The sequence below is a fragment of the Lithobates pipiens genome, unplaced genomic scaffold (genome assembly GCF_037356315.1).
Source record: "Lithobates pipiens isolate NorthernLeopardFrog02 unplaced genomic scaffold, aLitPip1_a1.2 Scaffold_13, whole genome shotgun sequence".
Classification (NCBI taxonomy): Eukaryota; Metazoa; Chordata; class Amphibia; order Anura; family Ranidae; genus Lithobates; species Lithobates pipiens.
The window spans coordinates 411171578-411198565 of record NW_027507718.1 but is presented as its reverse complement, the minus strand read 5'-3'; the positions used below and the strand labels follow the sequence as shown (position 1 = coordinate 411198565).

The following is a 26988-nucleotide window of genomic DNA, read 5'->3' as shown; positions in this document are numbered from 1 at the left end:
ACACACTTGGAACATTGCACTGTCATTGAATAAGGTTAATCACTGCTACATGCTATACTTATGTAGCTTAAACCATAGGAAGCCAGAGGTCCCACCTGCCTTGTGATTGATTACCACTATTATCAACTGAAGTACTTAAAATTGCCTGTGTAGATTTACCCTGAGAAATCCACACTGTGCTGATTATCTCTGCATCATCCCAGCACAGGAGTCAACGGAAATGCTCTCATAATGTCATAGAGTGTAGTTTACTCATCTGCCAAGGGAGATGGCAAGAAGCTACTATCAGGGAAATCTCTCATAATTCCCTTCTAACTTTGTCATAAAGCATTTTTTTATAAAAAGAAAATACTCTGATCCTGGCTGTAAAAAATAAAAAATAAAAATAAAAAAAAAGGACCCTTTCACATGAGCATTCAGTCTGAATTTGTCTGTCAGTTTTTCAGACAGATCCAGATCGAACTATAGTGCATGTCTATGAGCAGGCAGATGCAAAGAGTTGATCATCTGTTCATAATCCACCTACATCAATTTCTATTCAGATCTGTTTTTTTAATAGGACAAGGTTGCACCCCTTTCTGTCTATACAGATCTAAATGAATGTAAACAGATGCCGTTTGTTTACATCTATTCTGTTTTGTTAATTTTTTTGGCAAGAAACATTTTTTCATCTATGATTGGTTTCCGCAACAATAATAAAAAAAAACCTACAAAAAACAGATGTAGACTAATGTAAACGGGACTAAAGTGCAAACTGATGTAAACTGAACTGAACTAAAATTGATTGTAAAGGCATTTTTATACTTACTTGCTCTTTGCAATGGTATTGCACAGAGTGGCCCGAACCTTCTCTTCTGGGGTCCCTGACCGGCGCTCCAGACTCCTCCAACCTTAAGGCTCCATTCACATAGTTACGTAGTTAGGCAGGTTGAAAAAAAGACAAAGTGAATCTAGTTCAACCATAAAAATAAATAAATAAAAAAATAATATCAAACAATCCCATATACACAATCCTATACCCACAGTGGATCCAGAGGAAGGCGAAAAACCCCAGCAAACTCTGATCCAATTTGGTACAGCTCATCAATCAAAAAAGGGTTAAATGCGCCCACAAAGTGCCACTACAGTGGCCCTTTGCTAGCTCTTCGGTGGCGCTGCCCATTGATTTCAATGGGCATTGGTGCTGTAGGAGTGGTTTATACTCCGTTCCTACAGCGCCTCAAAGATGCGGCTTGCAGGACTTTTTTTGGTGTCCTGTCAGCGCACCGCTCCAGTGTGAAAGCACTTGGGCTTTCACACTGGAGTGATAGGAGAGGCTCTTTACAGGCGCTATGCAGGCCCTTTTTTTAGCACCTGTAAAGCCCCTCAGTGTGAAAGCAGCCTTATGCTGCGTACACACGGTCAGAATTTCGGACAGCAAAAGACCAAGGAGAGCTTTTCTTCTGAAAATGCAACCGTGTGTATGCTCCATCGGAATTTTGCTGGCCGAATTTCCACCAGCAAATGACTGAGTGCAGGTTCTCAATTTTTCCGACGGAAAAAGTTCTGATTGGGTGTATGCAATTCGGATGCGCAAAAACTCACGCATGCTCAGATTCAACTACAAGATGGAAGCTATTGGCTACTGGCTATTGAACTTCCTTTTTCTAGTCCCGTCGTACGTGTTGTACCTCACTGCGTTCTTGACGGTCATAATTTGGTGTGATCGCGTGTATGCAAGACAGCTTGAGCGAAATCTCGTTGGAATTCCGTCAGGAAAACCATCAGAGCTTTAAGAAAAATAAATAAGCTGCGTTAGTGCAGCTTATTTATTTTTCTATCTTATTTTCTGTAGTTTAGCGCAGCTTATTTATTTTTCTATCTTATTTTCTGTAGTTATGTGATACAGTTAAGCTGCAGCTTTCAACAGGTCCTCACATTGACCACCTAGCACGCATTTTGCGTAGTACTTATATATTTATATACCGTAGCGCAGTTTCTTTTCTACTTTTCCATCAGAGCTTTTGCCAACCAAAATTCCGATCGTGCGTATTAGGGTATTGGGCATTAGGGTAAGGTGGCTTGGTTGCTCTTTTTATTAAACTAAGATTCTGAAGTGTCTTTTTTAAAATGTACGGTCACAATTGCAGTGTTAAGGAAACATATAAATGTCAATGCACAAAACAATCTCAGGCCTGGTTCATACCTATGCATTTTTTAGAGTGTTTTCAGTTTTGCAAAAACACACTACAGTCCATTTAATATGATTTCCTATGGATGTAGTGCACATCTGTGCATTTTATGGAAAGGGCCAGGATTTTGTTTTTCCTGGCTTTTGGTTCTATAGAATAGACTTCAATGGTTTAAAGATGTGTATTGAAAAAACGCAAAATTCACCTGCAATATGCAAACTGCAACCTGCACAAGTGTGAATCAGGCCTCAATAGTTTGTCACTGACTAGATGGAAAGATCCCCAGAATTCAACACTTTACCATAGTAATTCTATTAAATGAAATATAAAACATAATGAATTTATAAAAAAATAAATCACTAGATGGTAAAAATCAATGTCTATTTTCCAAGGTAGAATTAAGGGTGTAACCTGACAAACTAAACACATCCTCTACACAGGCTGTTTGTTGATGAGGGAAGACTCTATTTAAGCAAGCACCTGGGAAGAGCTGCTGGCCAGTCATTATGGCTAGCTTCACAGAGGAGGCAATGGATAACTACATGTATTCAGGGTATAACCCTTATTCCTACAGGTATATCAATCCTAAAACTAAAGGCATGAACTGGAGGCAAAAGAACTACATGACCAATTATGGTGACTCTGGGGAGTATTTTGACAACTATCAAAGGGCCCAGTTAAAGGCAATTTTGTCTCAGGTGAACCCCAACCTCACCCCAAGGCTGAGGAAGGCAAACACCAGAGATGTGGGGATTCAAGTGAACCCCAGACAGGATGCTTCTGTTCAGTGCTCATTAGGTCCAAGAACTCTTCTCAGGAGGAGGAGTGGAAGTGGAAGTGGACCTGGAACTGGAACTGTGAAACCAAATCAGTTAAGCCCTGAAGTTCAAGGAAGTCCTGCATCTCCAACCAAGACTGTGCGCTTCCCCAGAACAATTGCTGTGTATTCACCGGTGGCTGCTGGAAGACTTGCCACATTCCAGGAGGTGGAAGAAGAATCGGAAAATAAAGCTGAAGATGTGACCAAGCAAGAAGCTACTGAGATTGAGAACAAAGAGGTCAGCAATATAGATGGTGGCACCAAAGAAGAGGCTACAGAAGACAAACCTGAAAGCCAGCTGACTACTCTATCTCCTGGGCAGACAAGACTCAGATTCCAGGCAAGTAATCTGTCTCTGTAATAAGGCATTAGGCGTGTGCATTAAAAATGGTAAAGTAATTTGCATGACTTTCTCCACTACTTTGAATTGACATTAAAGTAGAACTAGGCAAAACCTTTTTTTTAATTTTGGATAGAGCAAGGGAGGAATGTACCCCCCCCCCCCCATCCTGAGTGAAGGCACTGACAGGTGTTCTAATCCCTCTCTACTCTGTCCTAAAGTTTTGCCTTTAGTTGTAGTTTAATGCTTAACTCTTAATACATGCTGCAAATGAGGTTTAACCACTTGCCGGTGTCTTGTAAAATAGCGTCCCCCATCAGATGCTGTCTCCTGCGTACTGCGTCTCCTATGTCCGCTTCGATAGTGGGGCTACCTCCTCCACTCACGGCGCAGGCGCCGTTCAACTTCGGAGTTTTTCCGAAGCTTCGGCTGCTCCGTACTGCGCATGCGCAGTACGGAACGGACAGCATATGATGGCCGGACTGTATTAGGCAGAACACCGGCCACCCTGTCATCAAATGACAGTGGGGCCGCTCTCGTTCTGGGTGGACGTCATATCATGGCGCCCAGAACAGCTGCTCTCAGGTGTGTGGTGATTGTGGCAGCGCCATGTTGCTAGGACATGGCATGACCCTGATCTCTGTACTGTAAAGAGCCGTGGCTCTTTAACCATGTGATTGGTTGTGTCCAATAACAGCCGGTCACATGTAAACATGGAGATACCGGTAATCGGCTCTCCTCACGCTGTCAGCGTGAGGAGAACCGATCAGCGGCATCTCCCCACAGATCTAGGCATATAATCTGTGCCCTGATTACAATGAAGCACCCAACAGTGCCAGCACACACTGCCCGAAGTAGTACAAAGGGGGTTTAAGTGCCATGTATTGAAGTAATTAAAGCTTATCTTTCCTTCCCTCCTCACCAAACTGCTAAAGACATTTGAAGTGCTTGAGGCTGGGTTCACACCGATGCAGCAAACCCTACGCATCCAGTGCCGGTTCCCGTATCGCACCTGACTCGCACTGCCCTATTCAAACGCCTGGAATTGTCAATACAAAATTAATGATACCCCCAGATCGGTTCACATATTGCAGTGTAAACTGTCAATTTAGACCAGAAATGGATTGCATGGGTGTGAACATGATTCTGATGTGGAAAAAATATGCACGATTTTGGTCCGACTGCGATGCAAATTCAGCCATACAATCTTTGTTGAGATTGCATCGCACAGACATCGCATTTGATCTGCACAGCAGTACAAATTGCATGCAATGTCTGTGATCGCTCTGGTGTGAATCGCCACTGATAATGAAGTCCCAACTCCAGGAAACCTAAATTCTGCCTTGCAATGGGGCTGGGGCTGCATTGGAAGGGTTAACTGCTAGTTCCTTTGGGGCAGGGAGAAAATTTACCTGATCCTCTAATCACCTGGCAGATAGGGCTCCCCCATGCACTAGCAATGGCCTTTCCCTTGATGCCCTCACTCCAGTGCAGGAATGTAGTCCCTACATTGGTTTTGATGACTGAGGACCTTAAAGCGATAGTAAAGATCCTCCTTCTCGGGTCCCATGCTGGCCCTCCTGGCTCCCTTCTCCTTGGTCGGGTGCCCACCCAGCAAGCAGCTTGCTGTGGGGCCACCAGATTAGGTGTTTTTCTTAGGGGGGCTACTGCCCACAAACTTATCAGGCAATTCTATGAACCTTGTGCCTTTACAACCACTTTAAACTGCCACAGCATGGGGGGGGGGGGGATGGGACAACCTGCAGCAGTGATAGATCTGTTAAGTAAATTTGCCCCAAATCCCCCAGACCTAAAGAAGCAGTTAATCCTTGGATTGTGAGTGTAGTCCCAATACAGGGGTGATTGGTAGGTTTCCTGGAGTTCAACTTTAAAATAAAACCATTCTTTTGGACATACCTTACACCCAGTGATGTCACCCCCTGGGTCTCTTTGCTTTTCTATGCAATTCAGGCAGATAATGGCTGGTGGGAGGGGCCAGCAAGTTGCTGTACATGGTGTCTTGAAAACCTCATGGCACCCTGCCTCAGTACTGCTCTCAAGAGCTGTCAATCTTGATACAAGCAGTGGGCTGGTTGTTTGGAGTAGATGGGAGGAAATGAGTGGTTGGTCATCATTATCCTTTAATTGCCTCTGGTCTGGCGGTTTAAAGTCAGAAGGTACCTCCAGTGAATTGACCTAATCACTAAACCTGTCTGCAATAAAGGGATGTGCTTTGATGGGTACTTGCTCTAGTACTCGTGTCTTGGATACAAAAGCTGCCAGGTAAACCCACCATAATACAAACATTTTTGTCAATCTCTAATCCTCTATTGTCTGTTTTGGAAATGGCAAGGTCCTGACAATGACTGTTACTAACTACAAATGTGAGTGAGCTTTAGTTTTCCTGGAACTTCTAAATTGGCATCAATGTTGTAAACAGTTCTGCATCCCATTTGCATTATTCTTGTATGATTCACTATTACATGAAATGCATTTAATTTGACCTTCAGACTGGTTCAGAATTCTTGGAAGCCAAAAGCAGGGGGGCTATAAAGTACCAGGACATCAAATTTCAAAGCTGCTTTTCTAGCAACTGTAAACCCTTTTAAAATTTAAGCTTTCAAGACCCTACCAAAATGTCCAACCATTCCGGGTCAACTGCTTCTAAAGTCATAATGGTCTTGGGAGTTTCCAGAAAGTTGGAGGTCTGTAGGTTTTTGTTCCCAGATCTGCATATTAAAATATGTTTTTTTTTTTTAACTTAACTTTAGTTCCTGGAGCAGAAGTATGGCTATTACCACTGTAAAGACTGCAACATTCGCTGGGAAAGTGCCTATGTTTGGTGTGTTCAGGGCACCAATAAGGTAGGTGCATTTAGGCTGTTATTTGATTTGGCATAAGCCATTGATTCATTGACTCTGTACTGCTTGATTTTTGCAGGTGTACTTCAAACAATTCTGCAGGACATGTCAGAAATCATTTAATCCATATAGAGTTGAAGACATTATGTGTCAAGTAAGTGTTTTCAGCCTGGAATATAAATGCTCGTGCATCTATTTAGTGTCTTATAAGCTAGGCCCCCTGATGTGCATATTTCATCTATAAAGGATAATACAACCTAATTGTATTTTTGGGAGTTAAACTGGTATGGGCTCACACTGCTGCCTCTGCCAATGGGGGAGCGTCGCCATACAGCCACAGCGATTGTGAGCATAGCTGGATTGCAGGGGGCTCAGGTAAGGATTGGGGGGAGCTGATGCGCACAGGTTTTTTTTACCTTCATGCATGAAATGTTGTGCCTTTAGAATCACCTTTAATATATAGTATAGGTGACATGAGGTTGTGTGCCAGGAGTACTTAAGCAGAACTGCCTATATAAAAGGCGATTTGTGAAATGACTGCCTTGGGACAATAACTTCTACATAGTATGGAGAGAATATGAACACTGATAATTGCCCACTATATTCTTTTACAGAGCTGCAAACAAACTCGATGTGTGTGTCCAGTGAAGCAGCGTCATGTAGACCCGAAGAGGCCCCATCGCCAAGACTTGTGTGGGAGATGCAAGGGCAAGAGGCTCTCGTGTGATAGCACCTTCAGTTTCAAGTATATAATTTAATCGGTCCTGTGTATACTCCTCCTGACCTGTTTCTTTGCCTGGAAGAGTGTAATTTTTTTTTTTTCTTTTGGAGTAGCCAAATACAGATTATAATAACTGTCAAAGCACTTCCATCCGTATAATGAATAAAATCAACAGGTTATGAAGAGAACTTTTTCAGGCTAACTTTTGTGCATTGCATTTGCTTCTTAAATAATAGCATGAGGAGTTGATCTTAAAAACAAACTGGTGAAAACTGTTGAGTTATTCATGAAGTGAAGGGTCAGACCTGGTCATGTTTTGTCAGGTTTTATTGTGTGTGTGTGTTTTTTGTTGTTAGAAGGGGATTCTAACATCAATAGTATGCAAGCTCTTGGAGGGGATAAGGGACTATATAAAAGATTTTAGTAATGTGAACAGTATAATTGCCAGTAATCGGCATGGATTCATGAAGAATCGTTCTTGCCAAACCAATCTATTAACCTATGAGGAGGTGAGCTGCCATCTAGATAAAGGAAGGCCCGTAGACGTGGTGTATCTGGATTTTGCAAAGGCATTTGACACAGTTCCCCATAAATGTTTACTGTACAAAGTAAGGTCTGTTGGCATGGACCATAGGGGCAAGTACAAGGATTGAAAACTGGCTACAAGTGTGTTCAGAAGGTAGTGATACATGGGGAGCACTCAGAATGGTCAGGGGTGGGTAGTGGGGTCCCCCAGGGTTCTGTGCTGGGACCAATCCTATTTAATTTGTTCGTAAATGATTCGGAGGATGGGAGAAACAGTTCAAGCTCTATTTGCAGACGATACTAAGCTAAGCAGGGCAATAACTTCTCCACAGGATGTGGAAACCTTGCAAGAATTGAATGAGTTAATGGGGTGGGCAACTACATGGCAAATGAGGTTTAATGTGGAAATTTTAAAATGATGCATTTGGGTGGCAAAAAATATCAACGCAATCTACTCGAGGGGGAAATCTAAGATGGAAAAGGACCTGGGGGGTCCTAGTAGATGGCAGCGGCTTGGCATTGCTGAACCAAGCAAACAGAATATTGGCATGCATTAACCACTTAAGGACCGCCACATGGCAATGTACGTCGGCACAATGGCACTGACAGGCACGTACATGTACGTGCTTGCCTTCCAGTGGGTGGGGGGTCTGATCAGACCCCCTCCCGCTGGATGCGGCGGTCCCTTTTGCTTCAGGAGCGATCCGGGATGAGGGGATGGCTGTTGGTTTCTGGCCATCCCCTCTCGATCGCTCCTGGCGAATGAGAAGCTTCCACCGCTGTGTATTATAAACACAGGCAGGGAGGAAGTGCTGTCATTCTCCTCGGGGCAATCTTTTTGACCGGACTGCGACGAGAACAGAGAAAGTAAGTGCACCAAACACTACACTGACATGTAGGTACACATAGGAACACAAACGCCCCCCCCCCAGTCAGTGTCGCTGATTGCAGTGATCATTTTATTTACTGATCACTGCATTTAGTGTCAGTTGTGACATTAAAAACTGTCAGGGCAGTTAGTGTTAGGTCCAGGGTAGCCCCTTACCCCCTGATTGCCCCTAGAGTTAACCCTTTCACCCCCTTTTACCAGTGTCACTAAGCAATCGTTTTTCTGATCGCTGCATTAGTGTCACTGATGTCGCTAGGTAGCTAGTTATTCTTTTAGGTTCACCGCCAGGTTTTTATAGCGCTAGGTACCCCCGTATACTACCCAATAACTGTTTTAACCCCCTGATTGCCCCTAGTTAACTTTCACCCCCTTTTGCCAGTGTCGCTAAGCGATTGTTTTTCTGATTGCTGCATTAGTGTCACTGGTGTCCCTAGGTATTTTTAGGTTCACCACTAGGTTTTTAGAGCTCTAGGTACCCCCATATACTACCCAATAATGGTTTAACCCCCTGATTGCCGCTAGTTAACCCTTTCAACAGCGATCACCATATAAGTGCCACTGGTGATGCTGGTTAGCCAGTTGGTTATTTAGGTTCCCCGTCAGGTTTTTATATAGCGCCAGGGACCCCCATATACTACCTAATAAAGATTTTAACCCCCTGATTGTCCCTAGTTAACCCTTTCACCAGTGATCACCGTATAAGTGTTACAGGTGACTCTGGTTAGTTTGCTTTTTTTATAGCATCAGGGCACCCACCATTTATTACCCAATAAAGGTTTAACCCCCCTGATCACCCGGCGGGTGATATCAATTAGGTTTTAGGGTCAGGCAGCGCTAAGTTAGTGCCAGTACCGCTAACACCCACGCACAAAGCATAAACTTCCCGTAGTGGTATAGAATCTGAACAGATCTATACTAGCGTCCCCACCAGTTTAGGGTTCCAAAAAAAGGCATTGTTAGCGGGATCAGCCCAGATACCTTCTGGCACCTGCGTTTTGCCCCCTCCGCCCAGCCCACCCAAATGCAGTATCGATCGATTACTGTCACTTACAAAACACTAGACACATAACTGCAGAGTCAGGCCTGATCCCTGCGGTCGCTAACAGGTTTTTTTTTTGGTAGTGTTTTTATATTTAAATTCTTAAGGCAGTGCTTGGTTTTTGGGGTCCCGTACGTGGCTAGGCTCCCAAAAAGTCCCCCACATGTGGTATCCCCGTACTCGAGAGAAGCAGCAGAATTTATTTTGGGATGTAATTTCACTTATGCCCATAGCATGTGTGAGCAATATATCATTTAGTGACAACTTTGTGCAAAAAAAAAAATTGTAATCCTGCAACTTGTGGCAAAATATAAAATATTTCATGGACTCAACATGCCTCTCAGTAAATAGCTTGGGGTGTCTACTTTCCAAAATGGGGTCATTTGGGGGGGGGGGGGGGGGTTGTGCTATTTTGGCATTTTATGGCCTTCCAAACTGATAGGTAATGAGTGAAATAAAAAATTTGCACCCTTAGAAATCCTGAAGGCAGTGATTGGTTTTTGGGGTGCTGTACGCAGCTAGACTCCCAAAAAGTCCTACATATGTGGTATCCCCGTACTCAGAAGCAGCAGAATATATTTTGGGGTGCAATTCCACATATAACTATGGCATGTGTGAGCAATATATCATTTAGTGACAAACTTTTTTATTTTATTTATTTTTTTGTCATTCAATCACTTGGGACAAAAAAATATTCAATGGGCTCAACATGCCCCTCAGCAATTTCCTTGGGGTGTCTACTTTCCAAAATGGGGTCATTTCGGGGGGGGGGTTTGTACTGCCCTGCCATTTTAGCACCTCAAGAAATGAGATGGGCAGTCATAAATTAAAAGCTGTGTAAATTCCAGAAAATGTACTCTAGTTTGTAGATGCTATAACTTTTGCGCAAACCAATAAATATACGCTTATTGACTTTTTTTTTTTTTTACTAAAGACATGTGGCTGAATACATTTTGCCCTAAATGTATGACTAAAATTGAGTTTATTCGATTTTTCTTATAACAAATTTTTTTTTTCTAAATTTTCGGTCTTTTTTCCATTTGTATCGCAAAAAATAAAAATCGCAGAGGCAATCAAATATACCGTCAAAAGAGAGCTCTATTTGTGGGAAGAAAAGGATGCAAATTTTGTTTGGGTACAACATTGCATGACCGTGCAATTACCAGTTAAAGCAGTGCGAAATTGTAAAAAGACCTCTGGTCCTTAGGCTGACAATTGGTTTGGGGCTGAAGTGGTTAAAAAGGGGATTAACTCCAGAGATAAAGCGATAAGTCTCCCACACTACAAGACTCTGGTCCAGCTGCACCTGGAGTAATCTGTCCAGTTCTGGGCACCAGTCCTCAGGAAGGATGTACTGGAAATGGAGCTAATACAGAGAAGGGCAACAAAACTAAAAGGGGCTGGAAGACCTTGGTTATGAGGAAAGGTTGCAAGCACTGAACTTTCTCTCTGGAGAAGAGATGCTTGAGGGGATATTTCAATATACAAATACCATACTGGTGACCCCACAATAAGGATAAAACTTTTCCGCAGAAGGGAGTTTAATAAGACACATGGCCAGTATTAAAATTAGAAATGAGATTTAACCTTAAACTGCGTAGAGGGTTCTTTACTGTAAGAGCGGCAAGGATATAATTCCCAGGGAGCATCGATAGTTTTAACAACCACTACATACAGGGATATACAATGTAATACTGACATATCACACACAGTTGGACTTGTGTTTTTTTTTTTTTAACCTCGTCTACTAGAACATGTGCTGTGGGTGATTATGGTCAATGGTATAGGACAATAATGGTGACTCTACTGTTTTTACAGTTGTCATAGGAAAAGAGAATGCAATCTTCAATTGGGACAGCTTTTTTTTCTAGAAAATTTCCCCTCAATTTTCAGAAACTATTCAAGTGAAGTGACCTGGTTTTAACACGTTCTGACTTGTCTAAAACTGGATACCTTTTTGCAGTAGATGCTTCACTTTTCTCATGGCGTGAAGTTGCGTTTTGAACCACTACTGTATTTTACAGATGGTATAGGGCAGTGATGGCAAACCTTGGCCCCCCAGATGTTTTGGCATTACACTTCCCATGATACTAATGCACTACGCAGTGTAGTTGAGCATCATGGGAAATATAGTTCCCAAAACATCTGGGATGCCAAGGTTCACCATCAGTGGTATAGGGGAATTCAGACAGGGATACTGCTTCTAAACATTTCCCCATTCTGCTGCTCTTGGGTTATTGTATGTGATTCTGTTGGATTTTTGCCTGCTGTCTAAAGTTGGTTATCAAATGGACAGGGCAGGAAATGAACGCAATCCTCACACAATGCTGACAGTGTTATCCCCATTCAGGGAAAAAAGTGTATAAGGTAAAGACTGAAACTCAAAAAGCATTGCTAGCCTGTTAAAATAACCTTGTGTTCTTAAAATGCTAGTTGCTTGACCATAATGCTGACCCTTTGCTTTGAGTCATAGATGGGTGCCAACACGGGCAAATCAGGAATTTGTTATTTCAGAACTCCTTGTCTGCATGTGGAGTGCTGAAACCAGAGGGTCATAACAGACAGCCAGCCAACCGGAATTTGCAGGTTGGCAGTAAGACACATTTGTTGGATGACATGTTAACTTTTGAGTGACAACAACTCAAGTTGGGGCATGTAAGAGCTTTTCCTAATTCCACAGATCCCATCTCTAAATTTTTGGGTTTCAAGTTGTAAATCTAATAAAAGCTATACAAACGGGGGGGGGGGGGGGGGGGGTTGCTGTAGTCCTGTATACAAACTAATATTGCATCTATGCAAGACTGTAAATTTGTAGGAAGCTCATTTACCGTGAGGTTGATGGCTCAAAGCCAGCTTCAAACCACTGTTGCAGTAAGGCGCAGTACGGCACCACCCCCAATTTACTAAGGCAACATATTGTGTTGCAGAACATTAAAATGGGGTCATGTCTAGTTTGCTGGCAGCCCATTCAAAATGACCCACTGAAGGTGCAAAGGAGCCCCAAAAAATTGCAGTTTCCATTAATGAAGTCTAACATACAAAATGAACAATTCACTGTTAAATTCTATATAGCAACTTCATACCGCGGTCTTTTTGCTTGTGGTTTGGCCCTTTGGGTACACTTATTCCCATTGGACACCAACAGTGGGATATAATTCCTGTTACTTACACCAATGATGTCATCCTCCAACTGACCATAGGTGTGCCATACGGTTCAATCCTGCTGATCACCAAGCTTGAGGCATGTATACTTCCACTGAGGTAGGGACACTTTTAGATTGCGCACCCCCCCCCAAAGTCTGAGGGACAGTAAACTGGCCCATTTTGAAAATTTGGCGATTCCCCTGTGTGTGTATATGTATGTATATTAGTATTGACTGCAAACTTGCTACTCCTACAATATTGCATAGTGTCCCGTGCAGTATCTATGATGCCAAAGCAGCAGACACTTAACTGGAAGCCACACTAAAGCTGATCCCCAGCATTTAGTGAAGTATAAATTAGGGATGCATCAATACCACTTTTTTTTTTAATGCTGAGTATCGATTTTAGTACTTGGCAATGCCAATCACATGGGGGGGTGGCAGCAGAGTTGGGATGGAAAAGGCTGTGATAGGGGGAAGAGGGTTGGAAACATGGGGGCAGAGGTGACTCCTGTATTGTACACAGGCAGTGCATTAACCATAAACAATTCTATTATCTAATAAAAACACACTTACAGGAAGTAAAGGCTCATCATAGCAGAACAAGGTCAGCGGGAGGTGATTCAAGTGTGGTACGATGGAGAAAATCCCAGTTCGGCCAGCAGAGGGAAGCAACAGATGGAGAAACCCAGAGGACAGCCGTGCTGCCAGGACCAGCATGGAACACAGGGCCCGAAAGTGCTGCTAGTGGGAAATGACCCTGCGACTGCTCGGATCCCTGCTGTAGGAGGGGAGATGGCGTTCAGCTCCCAAGCTGGTATCATGGTGCATTTTCACAAGTACTGATGCTCACGAAAATGCCTAGTATAAATCACTGGAGATGTGGTCTAATGACATCACAAATGCCAACTCGTCCAATCAGAGGAAGCTTTGAATTCATTCACACAAAGCTCTGGGAAAGGCTAAGCACCACTTAGTCTATTTTGTCCCAGGTGTGGGAAGGGAGGGGCAGTGTCCAAGATGGCTGACTGAGAGGACTTGTTTCTCTGAGCTCTGCTGGAGACTTATGCTGTTTTTTTTTCTTTTGTTCCTATATATGACTTTTAGGCTATGCATGTCTCTTAGGACTTTGGGCCGGTGGCAGAGGCATAAGAAACGCTGCTTTCCTCTGCACGTGGACAGCATATCCAGTCCTGTGACTGCAGTGGCTGTTATTCCCACATGGCCTCCCAGAGGAGACCGCTGCTCCTACTCAGCCTGGTATCCTGGAGGTCATGACTGCCATTACATCCTGCCAAGCTGCACTGACTAGCAAGATACAGGGTGTCCCGTACTTACAAACGACTCCTACTTAGAAACTGAGGGAGATAACAGGAAGTAAGAGGAAGTCTACCTCTAGGAAGGGAAATTCTCTCCTGTAAGAGTTAATATGGGAAAAAGGTGTCTCCACTGATGCTTTATCACCAATCCTTGTTTCCCAAACAGCCCAAAATTTTCAAAATCCAATTATCATTGGGACAGAAAGTGAGGTGAAATCTTCTGTACAGGGGCACAGACAGCTAAACAAATGCCACAGGGGTGATAACCCTTCCCTATGTTATCCAAAAAGCTTAAAAATATATTTTTTGGCTGGAGCTACACTTAAAAAATGTACCTGTTCTGACTTAAGGCCCGTACACATGGTCGGACTTTTTGACAACAAACATGCAAATTAGCTGTTTTGGAGCAACATCCAACTGTGTGTATGCTCCATCGGACAAACTTTTTCTGTTTTCATCTGACTTTTGTTGGCTGTGCGAACGGACAAACTTTCCGGCAACAAAAGTCCGATGGAGCAAAGTCCGACCGTGTGTACGCAAAAGCATCAGACTTTTGTACAAGGTACAAACACGCATGCTCAGAACCAATGCAAAAGATCAGACTACAATACAGAAGTTCACCAACGGTGGCGCTGGAGTCATTGAAGTCCTCTTTTGAAGCGGCGTCAGTACGTTGTGACGTCATTACGTTCGTGTTTGTTGTCAAAAAGTCCGACCGTGTGTATGCAATACAAACTTGTGGACCACGCCCTTTGTACAAAAGTCCACGGAAAAGTTTGTACAAAGTCCGACCGTGTGTATGAGGCTTTACAAACAGATTCAACTTAAGAACAAACCTACAGTTCTTAACTTGTTTGTAACCCCGGGGACCCGCTGTACAGGTAGAAAGGGAAGTTCCATGACGGTGCTGTATATGTATGTAGCAGAGGATACCTAGTTTATACAGCCAGTGCATCTCTTAGGCTGCTTTGACACTGATCTGGTTTCTTCCACTTTTGTGTTTTATAATATAAAAAAAAAAAAAAAAAAAAAATGCATGACCATGAAAGCCTATGGCAGTGATGGCGAACCTTGGCACCCCAGATGTTTTGGAACTACAATTCCCATGATGCTCCACTACACTGCAGAGTGCATCAGCATCATGGGAAATGTAGTTCCAAAACATCTGGGGTGCCAAAGTTCGCCATCACTGGCCTATGGCAACCTTTAACACTGATCAGCTGTGGGTCTGCTGTGTTTTGTAAAATCCTGCTTGCTGCATTTTTGGTGCAGTAAAAAAATCCCCATTGAAATGACTGTAAACTGCATCAAAAAAAGCACCAGTGTTTTTTTTTATTTTTTTTACAACTGAGCAGTGTGAAAGTAGCCTTAATGAAGTGAATGTTTTGTTTGGAGCAACTTGCTCCAAACAAAACCAAACTTCTAAAAGCTGGGGCTCGGCTCTAAGGGTTGCATCTATGTAACTTCCAAAAAAGATCATAGCACTCTTGTAACTAACCTCCCAGTAACAATTGCAACTTTCCCAGTGTACTAGAGAGGCCATGAATCCCTACTTTAAATACTGAGCAGCAAAATTGCAGTGGTGTAGCTTGTCAGAACAACTGGGCCCTTGTTCAGTTAGGCAGTGTTTCTCAAATCCAGTCCTCAGGCCCCCCCAACAGGTCATGTTTTCAGGATTTCCCTCAGATGAAACGGCTGTGGTAATTGCTAAGGCAGTGAAACTGATCAAATCACCTGTGAAAAATAATGGAAAACCTGAAAACATGACCTGTTGGGGGGGCCTGAGGACTGGATTTGAGAAACACTGAGTTAGGGTAAGTTCACCTTTATAAAAAAAATTACACAATTTTGCAGGAAAATGTGCATTTAGTTTTCATGGGAGCCTGCAAAGCATTGCATCTGCAAACTCCTATCAGCACTATAGCCTACAAGTGCCAATTACCACATTCTCATTCTGTTAGAGCCTGCATGCAACCTGACTTGTAGTTTCTTCACAGATCTGAATGGACGATGCAGCTGTGTTGGGAAGAGCCCCGCACAGCCCCTCCAATTTCAAATTTGACAGCTGCAGTGGGGGAGAAAAACCCCTGCACACCGTCATGGGTAGGAGGGTTGCTTGGGGTGTGTACTGCTCTGGTCACATGGGATGAATAGGAGGGCTGGAGGGGATTGGAGCCGTACACATCCTTCCGACACAAGCAGAAGTAGTAAGATGCTCCACCTCAAGGGATCGTCCTCTAATCCAGAAGGCAGGCATTGAAATGTGTGACACAGTGGTGCCTTACAACAGTGGTCGCCAACCCTGTCCTCAGGGCCCACTAACAGGCCAGGTTTGCTAAAGTACATTACAGGTGATATTTACTGCTCAGTGATTGCAGTATTCTAGTCTGCATCTCCCCAAGGTAATACATAAAACCTGGCCTGTTAGTGGGCCCTGAGGACAGGGTTGATGACTACTGCCTTACCGGGCATAGGGAATATGTGTCAGAGTTCAATGAAGTAAATGTGAGATCTTCACAAAATAAGTTTACAAAATTCAAGATCCTTCAGGTTACTAGGAATAGGCTAGAAGTTATTGAAATAAATGTATGATTTTACATTTTGAGCGTAGATGGCTTTCAATTTAAGCTTGAATATCAATTTTACAGATGAAAAATGGGAATTTTCTTAATAAATAATTGAACTAAGTCTTTATTTATTTATTTTTTTAAAGGTTCTCAGCTTCTTGAGGGCCCATTCACACCATTCCAGGTGTGGCAGCATGGTACAGTGCCATTGATTTTGAAGAGCAGCCAAACATGCATTGCAGTGTGCTGCATTACCAAAGATAGTGCATGTCTGTTTTTGTTGGACAATTTTATGTTTTGCCATCCCAGAATGGGCTGCCCCAATGCAACCGACTGTCAAGGTCTGAGCCCTTAGGCTGGATTCACACCTATGCATTTTTAGTGCCTTTTGAAAATTTGTTCCAGAGGAAACCATGTTAAATGAACTGTAGTGCACATCTGCAAAATGCACAGGTGTGAATGCAGGCTTAGTAAGTGAGCCTTAACCGCTTGCCGACCAATGCACGCTGATTTACGTCAGCAGAATGGCACTGGTAGGCAAAAGGGCATACAGGTATGTCCATTTTAAGAAGCGATGTTGCAGGTGCGTGACCACAGACTCTATGTCTGCGGGGTGCCCGCGATCATATCACGGAGAGATGCTTTTGTAAACAAAGCATTTCCCTGAGCTACCTATTGACAGGACAGTGATCACAGCTCTCTGTCATCAAGAGCAGTGATCACTCTCCTGTGTTGAAGCCCAGTCCCCTCAGTTAGAATCACTCCTTAGGACACACTTAACTGCCAGTGTCATTTACACAGTAATCAATGCATTTTAATAGCACTGACAATGGCCCCAAAATAGTATAAAAAATGTCTGATGTGTCCGCCGTAATGTTACAGTCCTAATAAAAATCACTGTTTGCTGCCATTACTAATAAAAAATAAATAAAAAATGCCATAAAGCTATTCCCTATTTTGTAGACACTATAAATTTTGCGCAAACCAAACAATATACGCTTATTGCAATTTTTTTTAACCAAAAATATGTAGAAAAATACATATTGGCCTAAACCAAGGAAATTTTTTTTTGCAATATATTTATAATAGCAAAAAATATTGCTTTTTTTCAAAATTGTTGCTTTTTTTTTGTTTATAGAGCAAAAAATAAAAACCGCAGAGGCGATCAGATACCACCAAAGGAAAGCTCTTTTTTGTGGGGGGAAGAAAAAGAATGCCAATTTTGTTTGGGTACAATGTCACACAACCATGCAGTTGTGAGTTAAAGCGACACAGTGCCAAATCGCAAAAAGTGCTCTGGTCAGGAAGGGGGTAAAATCTTCTGAGGCTGAAGCAGTTAAAGAGAAACTCCACTTTTGAGAGAAAAAAAAAACATTACCCTCTGGGAATTGCAGGGATTTTAACAAATTATTGCAGATTCCCATCTCATGTTATTTTGAAGAAATAGCCGTTTGTATCCATGTGAGCGAATCTGTATGGGAGTGTTTCATAGTTATCAGCTGTTGCACTTTCAGGGTCTGCATTCCTTTTGACATTATTTCCCTTGGAGAACATCTCAACAAAAATAACTTTTGTTGCAGGAGATGCTCAAAATCTGATTTGTACCTTGGTGCAGACTTCTGGGAATCAGTACAACAAACAGGAAATTATATACACAGGGGGCGTCCTGTACACCATTTGTGTACAGAATACCTCCAGGTAGCCATATTACATTTTACAGAGCATGAGTTACCCTTTTAAAGGATAAGTTCACCTTCTGTAACATGTTACGCCTGCAAAGGCCCGACAACCAGTTTTGAGCACTCGGGGGGGATCTTGTACCCCGATCGCTGTGAAAAACTAAAAACCGTGGTTGAGTGTGGCTCTGCTTGCCGAGCTGCATTGTTCCTTTAGTGTTTTGTGAATGGGAAAACAAGTGCCAACAAAATTTTCAGCCGTTGGCTTGTAATTTTCAATGAACTACCTGAGTGCCGCTGACAACTCTAGGCATATATTGAGCTTCCCATCAGTATGGGCAAACAGCTATAGAGGCAGGCTGCAGGACCGTGGCATGACACCAACGATATGTTGATATGGGTGCAATGCTTTACAGGTTTCTAACAAAAATAAATGCATTTTTTTTTTTTTACCTGCAAAAAAACTTGCTTTATTTTATAAACCTGAACTTATCCTTTAAGTCCGACACATGTAATTTTTTTTCCCTGGGCTGAACGGAAAAGATTGCCATACTAACGCACTCATGTTAGTGTGGTAATTTCTTTCACTGTGCTTTTGTGCTCTGAGGGGGACTGCTATTGGCTGTGACTGCAGAACAGATGCTGGTTTTCCAACATAGCCATTCAACAAAAGTTAGTTAGAGCGGCTTTTTTTTTCCTGGAAAGACAACTGTACACACTGACGGAATGTCGGCTGGTTCCTGTTAAAACTGCTGATATTCGGCCTGTGTGTACCTAGCCCTATTTTAGACATTGCGGAGACTGAATTCTAGCTCTTGCAGTAATACATAACACCAAGGGGAGGGCTGGGCTGGGGGTCAGAGTGGCAATTGCCCCCCAGGCTGCCCTAACTTATGTTGAAAACAGCCGGCACCCGCTGCCCGCTATTATGGCTGTGGCGGTCGGCTACTGTTGCATTCCGGGAGTTGTAGTCCGCACTCAAGCTCCCAAGCAGCCCAGAGGAAGCTACAACCCCCAAAGACCAGAGTCTTGTAGGCAGGGTGCCTGTGACTGGCTTGCGCTGGCCGTTGCGTGGAAGCTGAGCTGCCAGGTAAGAGACCCTGACACCCCCACATCCCAAACCCCCCCCCCCCATACACCCTGCCCCAGTGATCAGGCTGCATTGGATGGACACTGGTGAGGCAGCATTGATGGGCACTGATCAGGCTGCATTGAAAAACCAACTGCGCATGGATGGTGAGCTGATTCGGTGGATCAATGGCCACTTGATTGGACTTGCCCCCCCCCCTCCCCCGGCCTAAGGCTGCCAGCCCTCCCCTGATAACACCTAGTAAATTTCCCTGACTGGTAGCAAAGAAAACTTCATTATGCATGTACTCATTCCATATTCACCATGCTGTTAAATGTAATTTATTTAATGGCATGGAAAACTATATTGCTTGTCACTTTAAATATTAATCTTACTTTTTGAATAGGGGAAATCGTGAAAAATTTGAGAATTGTGGGTAGCACCAAGTACTGTATATGCAGCCCTAACTGAAGAATGAGCTCAACTTTAAATGTATGTTCAGAAAGAAAAAAGAAAAACAGTGGAAGAGTGATTACTATTTTAGTGCTATCTGAGGCTCCCACTGCCCTTTTCTAGGGCCAATGGTTCATGAGCCAGAAAGTGAGGGGAAATCAACAACCACACATGCAGAAATTAACATTTTTATTGTAGTAGAGTAGTGAGAAACTGTAACCTGTGTCACCAACTCTTTAGGTGGGCTGTTACAGTAGAGGTGCTTATTATTATGTAATTGGCTGCACTGATGACTTAAACAGAAGCCCATCTCACCGGGTTCCCTTTGTCAGAAGTTGCCTGTGAAAGCTCAGTCAGTGTTCTGGTGTTGCAGAGTAAGTGTACTTGAAGGAACAATCCATTGCCACATATGTGCTGCAGCCTGACCTTAAGGTCCATGTCTATACCTCTTCATGAAGGTGTGAGCTTAAATGGTATGTGTGTCCCTTTTCAACACCCTAGATAGCAGTAAAAACTTAAATTCCAATACTTCTTCCACTCTAACCAACAACAATTTTTTCCCAGACATTCCCTTTGACGCTGGATTCACACTAGTCCAGTGTGAATTATTACACCTCCGGTTTCCTTGCAAAGATAAAAATGATTCATTCAGTGGTTCCTCTCCTTTGTAGCTGTGGATCAGCTGACCAGGGAGAGGGAGGAGGGGGGGGAGAGAATTTCTGTTCAGAACAGAACACATCTGTGAATCAGATGCTTTCCCATTGAAGATTATGTGCCTGCAATTCACACCACACTGCAGCCTAGAAAACACACATAAACACTGCAAGGTCTGATCAGGTTCGTTTTGGACCTGATCAGACAGCCTGTGTAAAAGGACCCTCAATGTGGAACAAATAAACAGAAGTAGCATGGTGTTACAAGGGTTTAGTTTAAAGTGCTTGGAGTGAAAACACAGCTGTGACGATCAGTTCATTGTCATGTTAAGTTTTTCAGGCGGACCTGATTGGAAGCTTGATGCAAGTCTATGGGCAGGTGGATTTAAATTGATGTGTTTAGATTACATGGCCTCACCTTGGAGTCTGCCCAGGTCTGCACAAACAAAAAAATGTGCCTAAACATGATAGATCAGAAATAGTTGATTGTAAATACCGGTAGATGGAAGTTCGTTTTCATCCAGAGGTCATAGATCCAATACAAGTATGTAAAGGTCCATTGGCAAAATACAGAGAAAAATCTCAGATGTCACAAGATTGACCTCCATCCTGCTTAGATTCAGCAGGGGATCTGTTCATCACAGATACCCCGATAAACAGACCAGAGGACATCTATGTGAAAGGACCCTAGGTGCAAACAAAATTATTGGATAATACTAATGCACTTGTGTGATGTGTTGTCATCCCAACCCACCTTGCCAACAGATGTGCATTTTCCAGAAATGGTACACACCTGTTTGGTGCATTAGGCAGGCCATTCAAATGTACTGGATACCTTAACATACCACAACAGAGTGAATGGGCCCCAAAAGTTCTCATAATGAATATTATTGAAACAAAAAGCACACACAGGTAAATAGCATTTCAGCTTTACTGACTGAATTCATTTTACCCTGCAGGTTTCATTTATGCTCTTACGGCTGTATTTCAATAAATATATATATATATATATATAACATTTGGCCCCACTTTTTTAACAGAAATTATTGTGAAACAATAACCCCCCCCCTTTGAAGTGTAGGCAGAAAACTGTGTAAAGGGTACATTGGAAAAAAAAAAGGTGGAGGATGCATGAGGCCAACTTTGACCGTGAATGTTTAGGCAGAAAAGGAAAAACAGTGTAACATATGCAATGTTTTTTATTGTTAACCAAAAAGAAAAACTGTTAAGATGATGCAAGTAAAAATGTATTGCACTGCGAAATAAAACTAGCTCTCCCCAGTAAGCAATATTTATACTAAGAATGTCATTTACAATACCACATGCCCCGTGCAATATTCTCCAGGGGGAGGAAATACAGTGATTGCTCAATGTGACGTTTACTTAGGAGACAGTTGTCCCCCTGGGTTCTTGTGGCTCTGTAAGGGGACAATAAGGTTTATGCTTACAGGATCATGTCTTGCCATCATTGACAGTGCTCTGTGTCTAACCTTTAACCTCTTCAAGCCATGGTGACCTCTCTACTGCAGTCTACCAGTTCCGAGTGTTAGAGTTAGCACATATTTAACAGCAAAACTCAGGCTTTCGGGGGGATCCACTGGCCCCAGCAAAAGGCAACACTAAATATGACCTTTATATGAAAAGGCTACATATCTTTGTGCAAAGAAATATATTCTTATCTTTTTTAATCACAGTGGATAAAACGTATAAAATGAAGAATATTCCTTTTCGTCACAAGTACCCTGCAACTACATTCATATGTATTACAAAAATAATAATGCTTGTGGTGTATACAGAAATGGTTTATTTTTTTGTGCTGCTTTTTTCTCCTTTTTACAATGAACTGGTATTGCCAATGTTGTATTTTTTTTTTTTTTTTGGTAGCTTTTCTTGTTTTATTCTTAAACAATTCCCTCAATAATGAATAAGTTATGAAAAAAAAAAAAAAAAGAAAGAAAAAACAAAATAAGGAATCGTCAATACTTTGTAATTTGTCCATCCCTGTTCTATATCATAGAATACAAATTCTACTTCAACATGTCCACCAATGAAGGTGTCCTTTCAGCACCACTGCTGAAAGGGTTAACAGAGGCTATGTACACTGGTCATCCTAGAACAGTGCATTGCACACATATACAAGAAAAATACTGGTTTTATCCCCAGATCCTAGAATATATACAGAATAAAATAAGTTATCTAGTGAAAGCTGCTGTTGGGCAGCATATATCTAAATATACATTATTAAAGTCTCTGCAGGCAGCTACTTTTTGGTTAGTTATCAGTATTTATACCATAAGCACTGGTCAGAGAACTGAGCAGCATCTAATAAAATTAAGTTTTTTTTTTCTAGTTTTTTTTTTTTCTTTAGAAATATCGAGGAAAGCTCGGTTTAAAATAATTAAATGTACTACCATTTACAAGCTATGGGTTGTTAGATCTAATAAAATAAAAATTTATCCAAAAATAATGTTGCAGAACTCTTTGAGGCATGCGTGGAGACTATGTACACACATTCATACCAAAAACACAACCAAAAAGGTCCCGTCTGTTACCCATCTGCTTAGGCAGGGCAACAAAAAAGCAAAAGGAGAAAATAAAGTACAAATGTATCAAACATAAATAATGAGCTCAATGGTTTCCACAGTCTTTATAAGTCATCTGCCAAAGTCACATGGGACAGTCTTGACACTGTACATATTTAGCAGGCTTCAGACTCAAGTGACCGCGACCAGAAGTTCACCGTCTTTCCCCGTGGATCCAGTCTCCGTATTGCCACTGCTTATTTATATACATCATGTTAGCCCTTTTGCTTATGGATGGTACATTCTATATGTAACAGAACGGGATAAAATAGCTTCTACTGTCACATGAATTTTACAGAACCAGAGCATCCATCACATTTCGCTACTAGGTTTGGGGGAATGGGGATTCTGAAAGTCCCACTTGCTGGAGTTCAGAACAGTCATGAAAAGGATGAAACTCAAAAGACATACAGTAAATATCAAAAGGTGCTTCATATTATCTTTAGACGTCCAGTGCTTTCATTTTCGAGGCTTTCTTAGTAACAGGTGCTCAAATGTTAGTGCTCACCGTAACGGTGACAGGCTTGGCTTTAGATAGGAGTTGGTAGGACTGCACCATACGTAGTGACATCCGGATGTCTACATTTAGCTCCATCAGTTTAGAACTGGCTTTGGACATGTCCTGCTTGGAGCCAACAATGGCAAAGCTGCCAGTCTGGCCCAGAGTTTGATGACGGAAATATATATGCAGCAGAGTTTGGATCGGATTGTCTTCTGAGCTGCCAAAGATATCATTGGGCCAGATAGTCCTAGAAAGCAATAGAAAAAAAAAACAAGCATTATGATGGCACAGGAACAAGCACTCTGGAAACACCAGTGTGTTTCATCCCTTTAAAACAAAAAAAGTTTTTTTATTTCCAGTACACATTTTAACTAGACATCAATATGTCAATGTATATGGAAAGAAAGTGGCTTGATACTCAAAACTGTAACTCCAGCCAAAATATTTTTTTAAACGTAAAAAACTGCATCTTCAGTATTACCATATGGTATCTTTTGAAGATACCTTTGATCTGTTTTTACGGGATTTTGCATGTTTTAAGCTTTTTTTTTGTGGGCAATTTGTTGTTGAGCAATTTAAAAAATGCAAAACGCTGCAAAAACATATTTCATGCTTTTCTGCAGCTTCTCCATTGAAGTCCATTGAACCAAGAAAAGTACAGTTTTGCATTTAAAAAAGCCTCTAACCATTTCAAAAAAACGCAGAGGCTGGAAAAAAAGCATAGCGGTGAACATTTCCCATAGGAAACCATGTTAAATGAACTGTAATGTATTTCTGCAAAAAGCACCAAAAAAACCCATAGGTGTGAACTGAGCCTTACTACCCCATAAAGACAAACATTTTTGCTGGAGTTCAACTTAAATGCGACAAGCTACCAGTAGAATGACAGCCCATCTAACCATCGGGGATGTCCAAACTATGGCCCCTCAGCTGTTGCAGAACTACACTACCCATTCACAGTTGTAAAACTAACATTCACAGACATGTCTAGGCATGATGAGAATTGTAGTTCCTGAATAACTGGAGGGCCATAGTTTGGAAACTAAATTAGTAAATTACCGTATTTAATTGGCATATAACACACACAAACACACACACACATACACACACACACACACACTTCCCCTGAAAACAGAGGACAAACAGTGCCTGTTATACGCCGATGCTATGTTTTACCAACAGGAGGTGGGGATTGGGCGATCTGCCCCACGAACCACCCATTGGGGGGTGTCAGGCCAGCTGCCCCGCCTCTCATGGCCCTGGGACAGAGCTGCCTGCATAGTGTAAAGTTGATAAAAAAAAAAAGTCACTTCCCAGCCCCTTCTCCTACACCACCCCTCCTGTGCCAGTGTCATTATAAAACGAAGCTTGTAAATATATCAATAGCTCAGTTTTTTCTGGCTGCTCTCCTCCTCCCCCTCCTCCTAGCTTTAGATTGGAGGAGGAGAGCAGTCACATGACCATCTATTAACGTCAGAGAGCAGTCATGTGACCAGGTCAGTGGGGAAAAAAACTGAGCTATTGAGGTATATGGAAGCTTCATTTTACAATACGAGTGACACAGGAGAAGCACAGTGTTTTTTTTCCTAACTGTAGAGAATGCTGGCAGCACTGTGCCAGGAGACTGGGGGTCTCCTGAGAGTGTAGGGGGAGGAGGGCTGTGTACTGGGGAGGGGGGCTGTGTATTGGATGGGGGCTGTATACTGGGGAGGGGGGCTGTGTACTGGATGGGGGGCTGTGTATTGGATGGGGGGCTGTGTACTGGGGAGGGGGGCTGTGTACTGTACAGGGGGAGGGGGACTACGAAAACATTTTTTCCTTAAACTTCCCTCTTAAAATTGGGGAGCGTGTTATACGCCGATAAATACAGTAATCATTTTGAAATGTATAACGTTGGCTTCTATAAAAGCGGCAATTGTCATGGATGAATATGACATCCAAGTGGTTATGAAACTGGTGGGTGCAATGTTACCTGTGAATTCATGCTAACTGCACATTAAAAAAATAAAATTAAATTAAAATCACAAGAAAGATTTTCGTCAACCAATTCTAAACTAGGCCTTCAAACTCACCTTATGTATGGAAAACTCCATAGAGAGGACCTAAAGATGACCTCTTGCAATCGCAACAGCAATAACACTAAATTCCATGCTGATCAATTTCATCACTTAGTAGTGGTTCGGTTTACAAATACACGCAATAATTTATTGCTCTATCGCATCTATGATTTCTATCCATTACATTTTTGTGCTAGTTTACAAGACGTCTACCATCAACCTCCAGCTTGGTTGGACAAAGGAATAAATTAGGATGAGCAGAACAAAAATTGGCATCATCACCACTAATGTATTTTCACTTTGATTACAGCGTTTAAATCCAACACACATCCAAATACCCATGAAAAAGAACTTCACAAAAGGCCCTTCTATTAAGCCACAGACTCTTGGTCAGATATAATAGTAATGAAGCTGATTTTTACCATACCGGAATGCCTTGACTTGTGCAATGGCTGACACAAATTCCTTTCCTCTAAGGGCCTCAATGAGAGAGTGGACAGCAGCCTCAGCGCTCGCTTGATAAAAATCAGAGAAGTCACAGTCCTCAATGCCAATGTCGGTGCTGGCTTCTGCTTCCTTTAGACATGCCTCCAGCTGACACAGCTCCTCTGACATGTTTATGACCTGTGAAATGTATTAAAGTAGATGTAAACCATCATACAAACTATGACACTTAACTGCCATTTCAACAGCAATTTTCAATATTTTAAAAACTGAAGATTTCATGAACATAATTCCTGGTGATCCTGCCATGTCTTGTTCCGGCACATCTGTCATAGGGTAATAAAGCTCTGTCCTTGTCCCCCCAATAGTGCTCCTATACAGTGGCATTACTAGGGGAGGGCAGGGGGGTGCAGGTCGCACCAGGGCGATACCTGACAAAGGGTTCAGATCTATGGTCAGCGGCGTGCCACAGCACCACTAACACCGCACTCCCTACACTGATCTGCTCTCGCGGCTGTCTCCCTCAGTGAAGCGGACCAAAGCCACCTTACCCTCCTCTCTGCTTACATGTGTAATGGATGTGATCATGAGTCTTATTAGTGAAATGCCTATTTCTTGTAATCATATAGATATAAGTGCTTATCTTTTACTATCAGCCTTAATCATACTCAGTTAGATGTCTGCCAGCTTCTCCCTTCATGTGGAACGAAAACTGTAAGAGTTAAAAGAGTAAAGTTAAAAAGAAGATTGCACCTGTTTTCAGAACCATGAGACTACACCCAAGAGGAAGAAGGGGCTGAAAACAAGACCCTATTTAGCTATGATAGTCTGCTTTTCCCTTATAAAGACGTAACCCAGCTAAAGCTTATACTTCGTCACAATAATGAATATGTATAATTTGTGGTTTGTACACGCTGTCTTTATCTGATTTTTGATTTGTTAAAAAGATATCCGGCTCACTGTATATCAGCCGGAGTTCAGGAAATAAAATACAGAAGTACCTATATACTGAACCGTGCCTGTGTCAGTGTCTTACTTCGAGTGTGCACACTTTTACATTGAAGGTTAATTTGGCCAGGGGGGCAGAAACAAAAGTACAGAGCAGTTCTGGTTCGGTCCAAAACAACGGGCGCCCAACGTGGGGCTCGAGAGTCGGT

General features: G+C 42.4%; 2 protein-coding genes across 10 annotated transcripts in view; one reads left to right on the top strand and one right to left on the bottom strand.

Annotated features, from left to right (window-relative positions):
• Positions 1-2658: 2658 nt before the first annotated feature.
• ZAR1 (zygote arrest 1) lies at positions 2659-7116 on the top strand. Its single transcript, XM_077478581.1, has 4 exons — positions 2659-3331; positions 6103-6195; positions 6272-6346; positions 6807-7116. The coding sequence occupies exons 1-4, from the start codon at positions 2678-2680 to the stop codon at positions 6948-6950; spliced, it is 966 nt and encodes a 321-aa protein (XP_077334707.1). The 5' UTR covers positions 2659-2677; the 3' UTR covers positions 6951-7116.
• A 14311-nt stretch (positions 7117-21427) lies between these two features.
• The window catches only part of FRYL (FRY like transcription coactivator), a 471518-nt gene continuing 465957 nt past the window's right edge, over positions 21428-26988 (bottom strand). For all 9 annotated transcript variants that reach the window (XM_077477518.1, XM_077477512.1, XM_077477513.1 and 6 more), the window contains 2 exons: positions 25815-26011; positions 21428-23577 (listed from right to left, as the gene is read on the bottom strand). In XM_077477518.1, coding sequence (XP_077333644.1) covers positions 23319-23577; positions 25815-26011 — 456 coding nt within the window. In that variant the 3' untranslated portion in view covers positions 21428-23318. The remainder of the gene's footprint in view (positions 23578-25814; positions 26012-26988) is intronic.

Excerpts from the sequence above, each read along its gene's own strand:
- ZAR1 (XM_077478581.1), top strand. The coding sequence starts at position 2,678 with ATGGCTAGCTTCACAGAGGAGGCAATGGATAACTACATGTATTCAGGG. Across the intron at positions 3,332-6,102 it reads AGACAAGACTCAGATTCCAG|TTCCTGGAGCAGAAGTATGG; the intron begins GCAAGTAATCTG and ends ACTTAACTTTAG. Across the intron at positions 6,196-6,271 it reads GTGTTCAGGGCACCAATAAG|GTGTACTTCAAACAATTCTG; the intron begins GTAGGTGCATTT and ends TGATTTTTGCAG.